The sequence below is a fragment of the Mauremys reevesii genome, linkage group 5 (genome assembly GCF_016161935.1).
Source record: "Mauremys reevesii isolate NIE-2019 linkage group 5, ASM1616193v1, whole genome shotgun sequence".
Classification (NCBI taxonomy): domain Eukaryota; kingdom Metazoa; phylum Chordata; order Testudines; family Geoemydidae; genus Mauremys; species Mauremys reevesii.
In genome coordinates this window covers 26054462-26070477 of record NC_052627.1, presented here as the reverse complement: position 1 = coordinate 26070477, position 16016 = coordinate 26054462, and the positions used below count along the sequence as shown (strand labels likewise).

At 40.4% G+C, this 16016-nt stretch overlaps 1 protein-coding gene across 11 annotated transcripts in view; it reads left to right on the top strand.

The window, feature by feature from the left end:
* UNC5C (unc-5 netrin receptor C) overlaps positions 1–16016 on the top strand; it is a 346384-nt gene that overhangs the window by 287116 nt on the left and 43252 nt on the right. For 9 of the 11 annotated variants that reach the window (XM_039541740.1, XM_039541747.1, XM_039541750.1 and 6 more), the window contains 2 exons: positions 13779–13835; positions 15572–15763. In XM_039541740.1, coding sequence (XP_039397674.1) covers positions 13779–13835; positions 15572–15763 — 249 coding nt within the window. The remainder of the gene's footprint in view (positions 1–13778; positions 13836–15571; positions 15764–16016) is intronic. The other 2 variants (XM_039541742.1, XM_039541748.1) reach the window with 1 other exon arrangement.

The window sequence follows — 16016 nt, the reverse complement described above, 5'->3', positions numbered from 1 at the left end:
TCCAATCTCAAAACATGATTTTGCCTTCAGTTTTCCAGTTTAACCAAAAACTGACTCATCCACATGGCCACATCCTTCATTTGAGTTTTGATGCTTTGAGTGACAGCTTCATGAAACCAGCTGTAATTTTTCCATTTTTATTTTTGTGGAGGAAGGAAAAGAGAAGCTAAACTTTTCTCTAAAAGTTAAAAAAAAAAAAAAGTCATGCTAAAGTAAAGCTATATTACACCCTGAAAATATGGGTTTGTAGCGGGGAAGCTAATGTATCCTTAACTCCAGTGGTGTGAATGAGCCATTATGGTAAATTAGCAAGAAAAGAAACCACCTCCACTCTAAAGAGCTCTTTATTACCAGATTATATTTAGACAGGTGTGTGTCATCTTTGGGTATATGCATAAGCAGAGTCATTTAAGCAGAAATCTCATGAAAACAAATTCCTAATGCTGCTGCAGAATAAAAGCCCTGTAGGGATCCCATTTTTATGTAGATGGTATATTGCATTTTATTTGTGAAAGTGACTGCTGGGAGTAAAGCACAGATCTTTGAAAGGAGAGAGGGTGATGCTAATGTGAATCCCACTCTGCATTTTTATATGTATATGGAGGGTGGGAGGAAATGAAAATTATACAGTTGCATATTGATCTCCTTAGCTCCAGGGGTTGAGATTGTCCCTCAGTGTTGGAGTTTAATGGTAATGTCTTTATACGTATGGGGTTCATATACCTGTCAAACTTACAATCCTGCTCCATGATCCATCACTGCTGAATAGATTGATTTGCTACACTGTAGCTCTGTGCCTGCTATTCTTTCTCTCTCTCTCTCTCTCAATTTATGTAAATCCATTCAGAACACTTTTATTTTTACTTCTGTACAGGGTTGGGTTCCTCCAGATGAACTCATAGTGCATCTGTGTGCTGAGCTAGGGAGGAACACAGGACCCTTTTCATTCTGGAACACACTGAAATTCATTACGGATTATTAGATTTTCATCTGGATTGAGTTGGAATTAGATTTTTTCATAACTCGGAGGCCTTTGAATCCAGATCACACATTTTTAGAGAACTCCCAGCAGCTTTCCCTTGTGGGCACATGGATAAGAGCCAAGGGACCCAAGATCAAGCCGTCTGTGTGCTTGGATCCTTTTCTGATTTCTACTTGGTTGGCTCCTTAATTGCATGCTATGCAGATTCTACCCATTAGAGCAGTTTCTCCCTTCCTTCCCAGAATCAGTCTTCATCAAAAACTGATAGGTTAGCAATTAAATATAGTAATGTGGAGGTCTAAGAATTATTAAATAGCTTCTTGTAGCAGGAGCGACTAACCCATTGCTTTGACAGAAACTCACTTGTAAAAAAACAAGTATAAAAGAGATATCCCAGGAAATATTGGATTGAATCAGTCTAATTTACAAGCCCTTTCTCTTCCAGTCTATTATTCACTACACTAACATCACTTGGGCAAATCAATAAGCTCTTTCATCAGACTGCCCCAACTCCAACACAGAGCAGCAGTCTATACCGCTATCGATTTCTGTGTGGGGATGAAAAGTGTGGAGCCTTCCCCATCCCTTGTAATTACAGTATTTTACACCCAAAGCTGTAGTTTCTGCTTACCGCTAACCATGGTGTTTCTGGTGCAACTCTGCTGTCACATTTATTCAGACTAATGATCTTGCTAGTGTACACACACACACTCCTATTCAGTAGCTAGTATTTTTCCCTTAACATGAAAGAATGAATAAGCATTAAACGAGCATGCCCACAGAGAGACAGGAGGCAGAATGAAAAAGAAAAGTAACTGCAGTGAAAATTTAGGACAACTGTTACTACTGTAAGCCTCCAAATATACTGTATCACCTAGCAGGAGTCTTTACAATAATTTAATAATTTATTGTAATGGATTAATAAGCCCTCAGCAACATTGTATACTGTGTGTGTAATAAAAACTGGCACCACCCACAGTAGTTAAATTATTTACCACCATATTTGCAGCATATCCTATTTGAAGCACAGAGATTAGGTTAAATATCACAATGCTTTGAGATCCTTGCCTGCAAGGCTCTGTTGACATTCAAAATATTCCATATTATTCATTGTTTTAATAATAGTAATGTCAGTCTCAGAAGAGTATATAATTTGTCATCTTTTATGCATTAGAAGGTTAACACTTCACATTTGTCCACGTTTTCCTGCCAGGCTTCTTGAGAAGGAAGAAAGGTTAACCTAGTATTAATGTCTGCTGTGCTTTCTGTCGCAGCAGTTTCTTGCTGGAACATACATATTCTGCACATGTGCTGCTTGTTCAATGTAATACACCAGACTCTTCTGATGAAATAAGCATGTTTCCCTTTTCGGTTTGTTTTCAAAGGAGGGGCGCTGTGAAGAATTGTAGCCCAAAGTAACCTGATGAGAACCTAGAGAACTTCTGAGCAGTTCAGTGTGCGAAGAGTAAGGGGATGTTTTTCAGAATCAAGGAGGGAAGCAAAGTTGTCTCAAGGGAGATCACAACAGCAGCTAGTGTGTGTGTGTAAAAGAATGAAAGGAAATCCTTTATTAAAAGCATGTGGGTTGAGAAACAACTTTTAATACATTCAGTCTCTCTGCATACTAATGTATCCACCTCGCCAGCCTTGCTGAGCTCTTTCAGGAAGAGCTGCTTTAATTTAAAGGATCTTCTCATCTTTTCTTCCAATCCATTCCTGAGGGGAGGATTTCTGTAGCATTTGTTATTTGATATAAAATTCATCCAGATCTACAATTCTGTTTGTTTAACCTGCTGATAAACAATGGGTGAGATTTTCAAAGCACTCTGATGAGTTTGGACACATCTTCTTGCTATTGTTTGTATTACATTCATGCAAAAAGGCCCCAGTTCAGAACATGGTTCCTCTGTGCTAGGCGCTGTACAAACGTACTGAGAAATAATCCCTGGCTCAAACAGCTTATGATCTAAATAGACAAAAGGCAAAACGGGAGACAGAGAGGTGAAGTGACTTGCCCAAGGTCCCACAGCAGGCCAATGGCAGAGCTGGGGATATGACCCAGGTCTCCTGATTCCCAATCTAGTGCCTCATCTACTAGAGCACTATACCACTCCATTAATTTTAAGAGAAGACATTTTTTCTAAAGCCTTTGGACTGCATTGAAAATGCCAACTTATATTAAGCATAGCAGCATGCATTTATGAAAGAAACTCCAAACATTCTTCCTATATATCTTTAATCATTGTAAATTCCCTATCTCTTCTCTTCTTTTCTCCTTTATTCTTCCCTCATACCCCCTGCCTAATAATGATAATATATAATAATAAAAGATCTTCTCCACTTAGATGAAGAGAAAGACATGTAAACTGATAATAGATGCCTTGTTGATGCAGACCCAGATAGAGAAACAGAATAACCAGGGCCCTACCAAGTTCACAGTCCATTTTGGTCAATTTCATGGTCATAGGATTTTAAAAATAATAGATTTCATGATTTCAGCTATTTGAATCTGAAATTTCATGGTGTTGCATTGTAGGAGTCTTGACTCTACTACCCTTACTTCTGCGCTGCTGCTGTCAGCGGCGCTGCCTTCGGAGATGGGCCGCTGGAGAGCAGCAGCTGTTGACTGGGATCCCAGCTCTGAAGGCAGAGTCACTGCCAGCAGCAGCGCAGAAGTAAGGATGGCATGGTATGGTATGGTATGGTATTGCCATCCTTGTGTACTGCTGCCTGCAGAGCTGGGCCCTCAGTCAGTAGCCACCACTCTCCAGCCACCAGCTCTGAAGGCACCACAGAAGAAAGGGTGGCAACACCACAATCCCCCTAAAATAACCTTGCAACTCCCTTTTGGGTCAGGACCCCCAATTTGAGAAATGCTGGTCTCCCCCATGAAATCTTTATAGTATAGGGTAAAAGAACACAAAAGACCAGATTTCACAGGGCGAAAACCAGATTTAATGGTCCGTGACACGTTTTTCATGGCTGTGAATTTGGTAGAGCCCTAATAATAACATAATGATAATACATAGTGCTTAGTTCAGCCATAGATTTCAAAGCCCCTTACAGAGATGGGTAAGTATCACTATTCCCACTTCACTTGGCTTAGCAAGGCACAGAGAGGTTACATGACTTGCCATGGGTCAAACAGCAAGTCAGCATCAGAGTCATTCCAATCTCTTGATTCCCTGCCCCAGGCTCAACCCAAAGGTTAAACCGCGGCAGCAAGACGGAAGGTACATAACTCAGTGAACTCTTGTAATGGAGGAAGCAGTTTGTAGTTGAATATTTAAGAAATCTCAAATAAACATAATGTTGATCCACTAATTCTGAAGTCATTGGTGCTGTTGGGGTAAGAAGTAAGAAAACTAGAATAAAAGAATTATTCTGGTCTTTAGTTTATAGGGCTGTTTAGTCTGGTGCATGTTGCCAAACAGCTGCCTGAATATGTGCCAGGAGGAGCCTCTTCTCCAGCAGGGTTAGCATCCCATTCTCCTCTTTCAAATTCCTCTTCAAATGTCATTTCTTTTGCCGCACCATCTGCCACTCATCTCTATTTGGACACGCCCCTTCATCACTTCAGCTCCTGACCACACTACAGTAGCAAAGCAAAGCAAACTCCAAGAATTGTCAGTTTAATATGAAAACTCAAATGCAATCCTAGGCTGGTGTGTCTGTGCTCTACAAACCCAATTTAAAGTGTCTAGGCCTTTCGGATTTTGAGACATGACCCCCAAAATGTGATAAGAATTAGCCAAAAGGGCAAACCACTTACCTATTAATCTCCCAAATGTCAGAATTGCATTCACAGCAAATTTTAGCAAAAAGTTATTCTTCCCTTCCACCCACTTCCCCACACACACATGTGATGTGTGAACTTAAACTGAGAAAGGACCTTTCTAAGGATTTTAATTAAGGGTCAGAAATCTAATTTATAATGAAAACATAGTTGCAGCCTTAACTATGGAATATCACAATCTTCCCTTCACCACCAAGGAGAGAGAGAGACTCTCAGTAAAAGCCAGAGTCAACAAATGAGTAAGTAGTAGGAGAGATTCACGAAACCTCAAACCCCATGCTGTTGTCTCAATCCAAAACTTGTCAATAGTTAGACCTTCAGAAGGAAGATAAATTATGGTGAATTATCTCTAGGATGTCTGATGTCACATCTGACCTTTGACATCATTAGTGCAGACATAAAAGGCTTTCTATATAACAGCAAGTGTCTTAGTAATAGAAAGAGACTGGACATATTTCTTATGGTTGGCTTTTAGGAACTCTAGAGATTTTTTTCACCACAAAAAAATATGATGACCTTGTAGAGATCACATCATCTGTTTATGTGCTATTGCTGCTGGGAAGCAGCAGGGAAGGGAAAAGTTTATGAACTGCTATTGTAAGAGAAGCTGCAGATTATTCTTACTATAGGTATTATTTATTCCATAGGAAATCCACGTTAGGAGAGCATTAAGAGAGCACTCAAAGTCAGAATATATTATTTCTTTTAAGGATGCACTTATACCCTTAACTCTGCCCTCTTGTGCATGTGCAGAGCCGGATGTTTGTCTCCACCAATGTCTCTATGGTCACTCTAATGTTACAGAGGATATTGAGACAAGCCCTAAAGGGGATGGTGAGGAGTCTCATAATGTGGGAGAATCTCTGTGCTGGTATACAACACTCCCTCCTGGTTTCTCCCCCGCGACGAAGGGGAAATGATGGGCGTGTGCTGGACTGCAAAGGAGCATAGCTGGATTACACTAGCTCTAACTGGCATAATGGTCAGAGGGCCTAAAAAAGCCATTGCAGCCAGATTGCTCCCCAGGTTCAAGAGGACAAAAATCCACCTTTGTCCACCATCCCTCTGAAGTGTACTCAGCAGAGTCCAGGCACACCCAGAGAAGTGGCCCACAGTCTTTTATTACTTGGTCTCATACCATTTTTCAAATACAGCTTAACCTCATACCATTTTTTGAACAACCTTAGCTGCAGGTGTGCCGTGGCCCCTCTTCTTCCCCGCCTCAGTGCATGAGGGAAGCAGCACACTTTGCAGACAGTTGCAAGGTGCCACACTGGCTGTAGGACCCTACAATGGCTGTACTTCATAAAGCCTCAAGGGGACCCTGCTAGGACAGTGCAGCTTTGCACTGCAGGATCCCTAGCTGCAGAAATGTAACCCTGAGAGTTTATCGCTCCTGTATTTTATTTCTTAATACAGGATGTGTTTTAGTGTCAAACATTAATGAATGTGCAACCTTAACCATGGCTTTCCAGCTGATTTATAGCAGGGACACCAATCCCTTTTCTAAAGCATTCACTCAGTACCCTTTCTACTAAAGCACACAGATAAAGGCCAAAAAGAAAACCTGAGAAAACAAAGCAACAGTTTGTTTCTATGTAGGTATATTACAGCTTTCATCACACCTTTGATTTCATAGAGAAAGGTTAAGTTTCTAGGAATTTTTTTAAATAGCTTATTTTAAGTTGTATATATAAATGCAGACTCATTACTGATGTTAGGAGAATATTTTACGTTTCTGCTTTACCATAATAGAAAATAGACTACAACATCTGAAAAAGAAAAGAAAATACCCACATCTTCCTTTAGTAAGTTGCTTGCATGACCATGCAATTCAGAGTCTCCATTTTAGAGGAAGGATGAGATGATGGATCCAATCCTCCATTGGTATGAGTCGCTGGCATTACGACAGCAGAGAACTGTGTTGGCTGGGTGTGCTTGTGTTATACATGCAGCACTTAAAGCAAGGAAATTCCAAGTGTTAATGCTGCTGCATCAGTATTAATTCAACCAATTTGTACATTTAATTGTATCCATTAATAACAAACGGTACTATACTGTATTACTGTTTATAGTTAACCAGGAAAGCAGACATGCATGCAGGGGCGGCTCCAGACCCCAGCACGCCACGCGCGTGCTTGGGGTGGCATGCCGCGGGGGGCGCTCTGCCGGCCGCTGGGAGGGTGGCAGGCGGCTCCGGTGGACCTCCCACAGGCGTGCCTGCAGAGGGTCCGCTGGTCCCACGTGGCTTCAGTGGAGCATCCACAGGCACGCCTGCGGGAGGTCCACCGGAGCCGCGGGACCGGCGACCCGCAGAGCGCCCCCTGCGGCATGCCGCCGTGCTTGGGGCGGCGAAATGGCTAGAGCCGCCCCTGCATGCATGCACATGTGCAGTGTGGCTGAGTTAACACTGTCAGGGCACCTTCGGCTTTTGCAGGCTCCTACTCTTTGAGCACTACACTTGATCTGTCACCTCAAGTTTGCATTAACTAACAAACTCGCCATGGTCAATGAAGGTTTAGATTGGAGTAGGGGACAGAAACGGCATTAGTAGTATGGTTCAATGCTACAGTAGTGGGATTGCAAATACTTCAGGGCTCTGCTTATAGTGTTTTGACAGCTCTTTCCATTGGAATTTTTTAAAAAATGTGTATGGAAACATTCCTATTGGTTAAAGATTTTACAAAATATAAATTGGCGCTGAGAATTTTGGTTGACAATGTCACTTTAAAGTGAGGAAGGAAGATACTGCTGTTGAGCTTGCTGAGCTTGGAAGTAGCAGAGTATCCTTAACTGAAGTGTCTTTAAAATAAGTGTAAATATGTGTCACTCAAACAACAACAACTCCACACACCGGAAAAACCCCAAGGGCCTGATTCAGATGCCACTGAAGTCAAAGAAAAAACACTGATTCTGAATCTGAATCTGAATTTACTCAAACTTTTCAAAAGAATTTTCTGGGTTGAGACCAAGTGCAGAAAATTTCAGCCCCCCAAAAACTGAGAGTCACTGGAAAAGGAGATTTGAATGAAAGCTGAAAGTGACCTTTATAGTGGGCAATAGCCTACTGTGTTATATGCATTCCTAGAAGAAACCACATAATACATGCTTTACTGAGTAGTATTCAAAGACTGGAACCAATTTTCATATGTGGGTGCCTTAAGAGAATATCAAATCCTGCCTTTAGACACCAACATTTGAAATTATTTTGTATTACTTAAGTCAGGGGTCCCCAACGCAGTGCCTGCGGGTGCCATGGCGCCCGCCGGGGCATCTATATGTGCCCGCCTACTGGCCACCAGACAAGCAACCACCGAAATCCTGCCAAGACGTGGCAACGTCAAGAAGTGCTACCACCTAAATCCCGCCGAATTTTGGTGGCAGTGCCTCGTGATGATGCTCTTTCATGGTGGCATTTCGGCGGCGACGCCTCTTGATGATGCCGCTTCACGGCGGCATTTCAGCAGCCGCTTGTCCAGCGGCCACGGTCCTCAGCGGCTAGTCGTCCGGCGCCCGCCCCCCCGAAAAGGTTGGGGACCACTGACTTAAGTGCTGATTTGAGTGACCATATTTGAAAGACTTTGGTTGTTGTGTTTAAGCTCCATGGTTTGAAAATGTGTCCATAACAGCTTCATGATTCAGAATGTATTGACCAATCAGTAACATCAGTACAATCAGTACAATTCTGCATTCCTGTGTAAAAGCAGAGAAAGAAATAGTGATTAAATGCTCATGTTTCTCTTCTCCGCCCTTGATGAGATTAAAGGGCAGTAACTTTGGAGTCCAGAAAAGGAAATACTGTTACATCAACTTATAAATCCACCTGCTGAGTTCACTGCCACGTGAGGGCATTGGAGACAGATAGCGTGGCTGGATTTTTGAAAGAACTGCATAATTGTATGACCATTGGTTACATCTGAAGCCTTGTGTGCAAGGCAAAGTACAGAGCATCTGCAGTTTAAAGATGGCTAATGACAGATTCAGATAGAGTGCATTAAAGTGAGCACTTTATTTATTCTTGGATACTTTATTTATTCAAGTTTGTGATATACAAATTAAAAGTGCCCATCATAAGCTCTGAGAACTCTTAAAATACATCTAAAAAAAAAAGGACCCTAGCAATTACCTGCAGACAGAATTATCCTGGCAGCAGCATAAATATAACAAATATTTAATAAGACCCATTAACAAAATCACCAAGAAGCGCTCCCCCAACCACTCCCTGGCCTCACCCAACTCCCTGCGGGGAAGGGAGAAAAGATGGACCTTGCAATATTCCCTGGAGGTTACAAATTCTATTATGGATCAAAGAGTGAAGAAAATTCCAAAGGCCCTCCCAGCAGCTTTATTTGTTTTATAGCATGGGGAGAGAAGCCGTCTCCTAGATAGGTAATGTCTCAAGTAGTTTTAGGGTTGCATAGATAAAAACCTACAGCCCAGAATCAATCCCTGAACCAATAGGCAGCTAGTGCAGTTCATACAGCATATGGCAGGGACCCTCTTTTTGTTTTTACAGTGACTGGCACATGGCTTCCAGGTGGTACTGCAATGCAAATAAATAATAATTATTATTATTAATATTTAACAATAGAGCAGAAGTTAATATGCTTGCAAAGAGAAATCTACTTAGCAAGTGGGCTGCTGAATTTTGCATCAGCTGTAGTTTCCAGATGGATTTAAACAATAGCTCCATGTAGATCGCAGTAGTCTAACTTTGAGGTGACAAAGGATGTAACATGATGTAGTAGTATAGAAGTCCACATCCCAGTAATGATTAGTGTAGACCAAAAATTCAGAGCTGCTAGGTTGGCTACTACGGACATCTCTGGAAATTTTGAAAAAGGACTCCAGGGAGTCAGTGTCGCAACTTTTTGCATAATTACCTTTCAGAGTGATGAATTTTTCCATTCCCCAAATATACCATCTCTTAAAAAAGAGCCAAAGTATCTTTTGCATGGAGTGGGCTTTTCTTCTCCTCTGCAGGTAAATTATTTTAGGGGACTTTTTGCCACATGAAGAGAACTCCTCTCTCTGCTTATTAATTCTGCTACCTTCCCACAAAGGTACCACATGTCCAGAAATTTTGTCCACTTAGTTACATCTTGGTGTCACTTACCTATTGCCTTTGGCATGAATCTGCTTTCTGGAGGTCAGAGCAGGAGAAAGGGAGTCAGGATACTTGGTTTCTATTTCTAACTTTTGGGGCATATCTACACTTACAAATTGCACTAATTTAATTAAATCCGTTTCTAAATCTATTTAGTTAAATCTGTGCAACCCTGTAAATCGGTTTAAGAATGACTGATATTGAAATTTAATTAATCTCAATGGATATAAGGCAGTCAAAGGTCTTTTCTACCCACAAAAGTTAACTAGACCAGTACAACCCCCTAGTGGATTATATCAGTATAAAGGATGTTTATATCAGTATTGCTATTCCCGTAGGGGAAATGGAATCAGTTATTATGGTATAAGGCACCTTTATAACTGTTTCAGTTTAAAAAAAAAAAAAAGCTCACCCCTCACCACTTCCACTGAAACATATACTGGTACAAAAACTGTGTGGAGCAGGCTGTAAACTCAAGAGAGTTGCACCAATTTAATTAAATCAATTTAGAAACGAATTTAGTTACATTAGTGCAATTTCAATGTGTAGCCATGGCCTCTGACTGACTCACTGTATGTGACTTTAGGCTAGTCAATTAACCTCTCTATGTTACTATTTTCTGTATGTGAAATGGGGATAATAAATACCTCACTGAAAAGCATCTGAGATCTTCAGCTGGAAGGGCCTATGTAAGTGTAAAGTATAATTATTCATATTTTTATTGTTCCAGCAGTAACACACACAAGAAATAAACAACAAAGCACCAAAAGAACCTTTAGAAATGTTATATTTCAAAACAAGCCAAGTGGCAGGCTTAAGTTACTTTCCTCAAAGCAAGTTACTGACTGTGAAACCAGCTGCTCAATGCATGAGTCAGCAGCACCAGCAGGAGAGTCAAAGCCTGTTAACAGCACCTTTCTTAGTTCCCCTCGTTTAAAATTTTCATAATACCAGTACAAGTCCCTTAGGTACTTGGCAAACTGCACTACTGATACAGCCAGTGGGGGGAATATCATTTTGCATGGCACTCACTCTGAAGATGGGAGGGAAGCCATTTTTCATTATCATAGGTACTAATCTCAGCAGGTTTGCCTCATTATCTGAAGAGAATGTCCTAGCTCATTGTTTCAGAGTGGGATCAGATGGGCCAGCATGAAAACCAACTGTCTAAAGAGATACCTGTGTTGTCATTCCGGAGGGTGGCAATAATCTCATATCCCCCACTGCCGCCGTCATCAGAGTGTGTCCTCGAGCCTTCTGCCTGTCTCTACCATTTGAATTCTCTCCCTCTGTTAAAAGTGAAAGGAAAAGTTCTTTTTTTTAAAGCTGTTTAGAAGTGCAGTTTTACTTTGAATTGTGACTCTGTAAAAATGGCATGGGAGGGCTCCTTGCTTATTATCTCTCAACAATTTCCAAAAGAGTTGTGCTCAATTGTTCTGCAAAATTCAGCCTGGGCTTTGAAAGTCAAGCCTGGAATAAAGGTCATAAACAAGAATAAAAAATTCTGCAGGCCTAAATTATGCCCTCAATGGCACTTGTGCAACCCAATGTGGGTTTGCACAGATGCGGCTGATTGGAATTTAGTAACCAGTTCAGTTGCTGATGCAGAGGAGGGAATAGAATCCAGCTGCTTTGTCTTAGATGTATTGGCTTTGAAAGGCTAACAGGCCTAGCAAGCAGTAAAGCTTTATTTTTTCCATTTAAGTAAATAGATAGGACTTTCAATACTCACACAAAGCAGATCTTCTGAATAAGGTGATGCCAATATTTTGTAGCTGCCTTTTCATGAAAGTTCTACTGTTTTAAATTCATCAGTGGCAGAGGGTATATAGAGTTAGAAGTTGCAAATAAATATTTTTAACAAATAGAAATCTATGGTGTAGTCACATCCGGATAAATTTGACCCAGAATATTTAAAATTATCCCTGTGTTTACTTACCCATGTTATCTCTTTTGAGTGGCAGTTACTATATCTCATCGCAAGTGTAACACAAGACTCTGAACTCAAAACTTGCCAGGTTAAAATAAAACAAAAAGCAACTTTTCAGTTCCCCTTTAATGCCACATCATTTTTTTGGCTTTTAGGGAATTTTCCTATTATAGCACCATCTATTGGCTGGATTTCAGAAGGCATCTTTGTCTGCTGCAGGAAGGACATCTAAGACTGAATTCTTCTTTCATTGAGTTTAATAAATCCAGAGCAATTCCTCTGATGTCACACCAGTGTCACTGAGAGCAAATTTAGTCCTGTATCACCTCTCCACAGTAGACCAAGATGTCTTCAGGTTTCTACCAAATCCCTGAAGTTTTCATATTGTATGGTGACACTGGTGCAGCTGCAAACACTAGCATGAACTTTCCCAACCATGGACTGACTAACTGTGCTCTCACTGCCCCAGACTTTCAGCAGTTGCTTGCCTGACTTCTCTCCTTAAGAAGAGCTCTTTGTAAGCTCAAAAGCTTGTCTCTTTCACCAACAGAAGTTGGTTCAATAAAAGATATTAACTCACCTACCTCGTCTCCCTTCTCTCCTTGCATCCTTTTCATGTCCTAAACTCCAGTGTTATGAGTTCACTAGTACGAGAGAGAAACAATTAAAAATGCAAACAGGCAAACCTGCCTCAAGGAATCATACAAATGAGTGAGGAATATAATATTTATAAAAGTAAGCACAAGCCTGGAATCATTGCTGGGAAATAAGGCATAAAGCTGTCCCATGGTGCTGCAGCAAAGCGCCTCTATCATAAAGAATACCTCTGCCTGCCTCTAGTATTTCAGTTAACAGCATGGTTATGTGACAGGTAGTTAGCTTTCATAAACACTTGGTATTTTTACAGTATGGCTTTAAAAGCGCCACAGCCTGAGCACAGGAAAGGGAGTCAGGCCCTCTGAAGTTCTCATTTCAGCTCTGACAATGACTCCCTTTGTTCCCTGGGGCATGTCATTTACCTCTCCAGACATGATTGACTTCTATGGGATCAGTCTTGGACCCTCTGACTCATTTTCTGCATTGGTAAAAAGGGAATAAAATAAATGCCTACTTCTTGGGGTTATTGTGCCAACCAGCTCGAGCAACTGGAAAAGAAAAAGTGCTACTATATTATTGTAGGAGATGGAAAAGAAATAAAAGAAAGAGATACTCTTACTGTTGATCTGTTTTGGAATAAAACTGAATTATGTTATGATTTTATCAATATTACACTATGCCTTCAAAGATTTAAAATAAATAACTTTATGACCCCAGGTCCTCTATTGATTTTATAATGATTTCAAATCGAACACATTCAGTTTCTAGTTCAATTTGCTGGCACCCTGTGGAATTCCTATTGGATTCCTATTAGAAGCAGGATAAAATAATTCCAAGGAAATCCAAAAAGAGGGTTTTCTGTATGGGCTTTGCTCCGCAAATGGGTATTTAACCTCTGACCAATGACGACAAGTCTCCTTTAGCTCTATTAGACCAACAGCAAGCCACTATAATTAAATAAAAAAACTGTTTAGAGCCCTACTGAAAATGTCCTGGGAATTAAACCATATGGCAGGGGTAGGGAAAAAAGACTTTCCATATGCTAATGATGCTTGATGTCTGAAATAAATTAGATCCATTAGAGTTTATGCTCAATAAAAGAAAGACTTTAAGCACTCCAAAGTTAGTGACTCGAGACCGATTTTGGCTCTGAAATTCAATCTGCCTACTTATTAATTCTTAGTGAGGCTCTGGAGCAGACAGGAGATGCAAAATCATAATTCTGTGCTGAATCAGAATTGTAAAGTACCATGGGTTTCTTTTCCTTCTTTTTTTTAATTAAACCATTTTTCATGCTTTCCTTTTTTTGGTTCCCCTCATTAATTTGATTTTGTTCCCATTTTTGTTTAATTTCTTTCTTTTTAAGGTTTCATTTATCCTATTTCAACTGAACAGAGAACCCAGAATGAATATGGATTTTCTTGTAAGTTTAATGTTTGATTTTATGTTTCTGATTACTGATGTGATGCTGTTACTTGGTTCAAGATTTACTTTTAGCCCAGCTACATTTGCATCGGGAAAGAGGGGCTTAATGTACAGCGTGAGTTGCATCCTGCTTGCTTAATGGGAGGGAAGGAGTGGCAGTGTTACAATTGTCAATAGACTCATGTGAGAGAGATAAAGTGGGTGAGTTCATATCTTTTATTGGACCAACTTCTGTGGGTGGAAGAGACAAGATTTTCAGCTACACAGAGCTCTTCTTTGGACTTCAAGTCTGTTTAGCTTGAAAGCTTGTCTCTTCCACCAACAGACAATGGTCCGATAGAAGATATTATCTCACCCACCTTGTCTCTCTCATATCCTGAGACTGACACGGCTACAACAACACTGCAATCAGCTCATGCGGCATGATAACTGCCCTCATTAATAGGTGGATAAAGGAAAGGGGATAAGCTGGTGCTTGAAAGACAGAAATCAAAGGGAGAAGCCTATTCATATCTAAGGAGGAGTAGGAAACTGTCAAATATGAAATTATTATAAACGTTAAAAAGAGATAGAGAATATGGAGGAGATATAGCATCTTCAGGCTGGAACTCAGAGTTCTGCTTCCTGAGAACCTGTTGATGAACAAAAGTGGGTTGCATTTTGAACAATGGAGATTTTAAGAATACATAATAGCTAAGACCAGATAGAGACCCTTTCAACATCTGCCATATCTCACCTGCAAGGCAGACTGGCTTACACCTCGGGAAAGCAGAGAACAAAAAAATTCCTTCCCATGCTCTAAATTAAACCAAAATGGTGCATGAGAAAGATTTGATTTGTTTGCAGTTTCTTCGCTCGGTATGCTTCTTCTAATAGTGGAATATTTCGCTACACACACAACACATCAATTTTTGATCATGTATTCAGGCCTTTTGGAAACATATCTGGTAGAAAGTGGTGCTAGGTTTTACCCTGGGATTAGTGCAGAAGTTATGGTACAAACAGGTAGCGAAAATCTCATGGGCAGGCCTTGTTCCCAAAGGAGAGCTACAGTGAACTTGGCTTCCTTTTGTAAATTGCGGCATTCATTGTTGAATTTTGCTTTCAGTAGATGGTGCTTGCTTCAGCATTTGTCCAAGCATTCCACTAATGAGATCTCAGCATTTGTTTTGCTCTATTTTTGCAGGTTTTTTGTCTCAAATGGGGTGTAGGGGGAGGTAGGACGTGCTCTGGGAGGAAACTAATGACTTGGAATATTACACTTAGAAAAATATTCTAACTCAGTATACACACATTATCAGGACATGCCAGGCGTGTCCACAAAAAGTGGCCTTTTATTTTTAAAGTAAGACGTGAAGTAAAAAACCTTTTCGTTATCCAATGTACCACTAAATTAACATTGAATTTTTCATCAGGAATTGATATGGTGTTATACCCCGTTTAGCTAAATTTGCTTTATAAGTCTAGTTATAAATGGTTTGTTATGCTGCCTAGTAACTAGATAGATAGATAGATAGATAGATAAAGCATGAGAAAATAGCGAAGAAAAATCTAGGATCATTTTTCCTCTGAAAGGAAACAGCCCTGTTATACAGCTTTGGAGATAGATTTTCAGTTAACCTATAAGAAAGGTAACAAATGTCAGAAGGAAATGACAGTAATACGGATGTATACTCTTGAAAATTCCTGTGACCAGATACCACTGAACAATATTTAATTCTTTTGTCCCTCCAGCTGCTCCTGACTCAGATGATGTAGCGCTCTACGTTGGCATTGTGATAGCTGTAATCGTGTGCCTAGCTATTTCAGTGATTGTGGCACTGTTCGTGTACCGGAAGAACCACCGTGACTTTGAGTCAGATATTATAGACTCCTCGGCACTAAATGGCGGATTCCAACCCGTTAATATCAAGGCTGCAAGACAAGGTTAGTTGTCATTTCATTTCATGTAGATCAATTCAGGCAGCTACTGTAAGGAAATGGTCTTCAGGGTTGTATGAATTATATTCACTGGATGCTAGTTGCCCCTTCATAGAAAAAAAGAAAGGTTATGCTCATTTGTTTCTTATAGTCAAGTACTAAAACCTTATGCTGGGATTTTTCAGACCTACCTTAGAGCATGAAACAGAGGAGTATAAACTTCAGGAAAAAAGGAGTGAGAAGAACACACAGAGACATG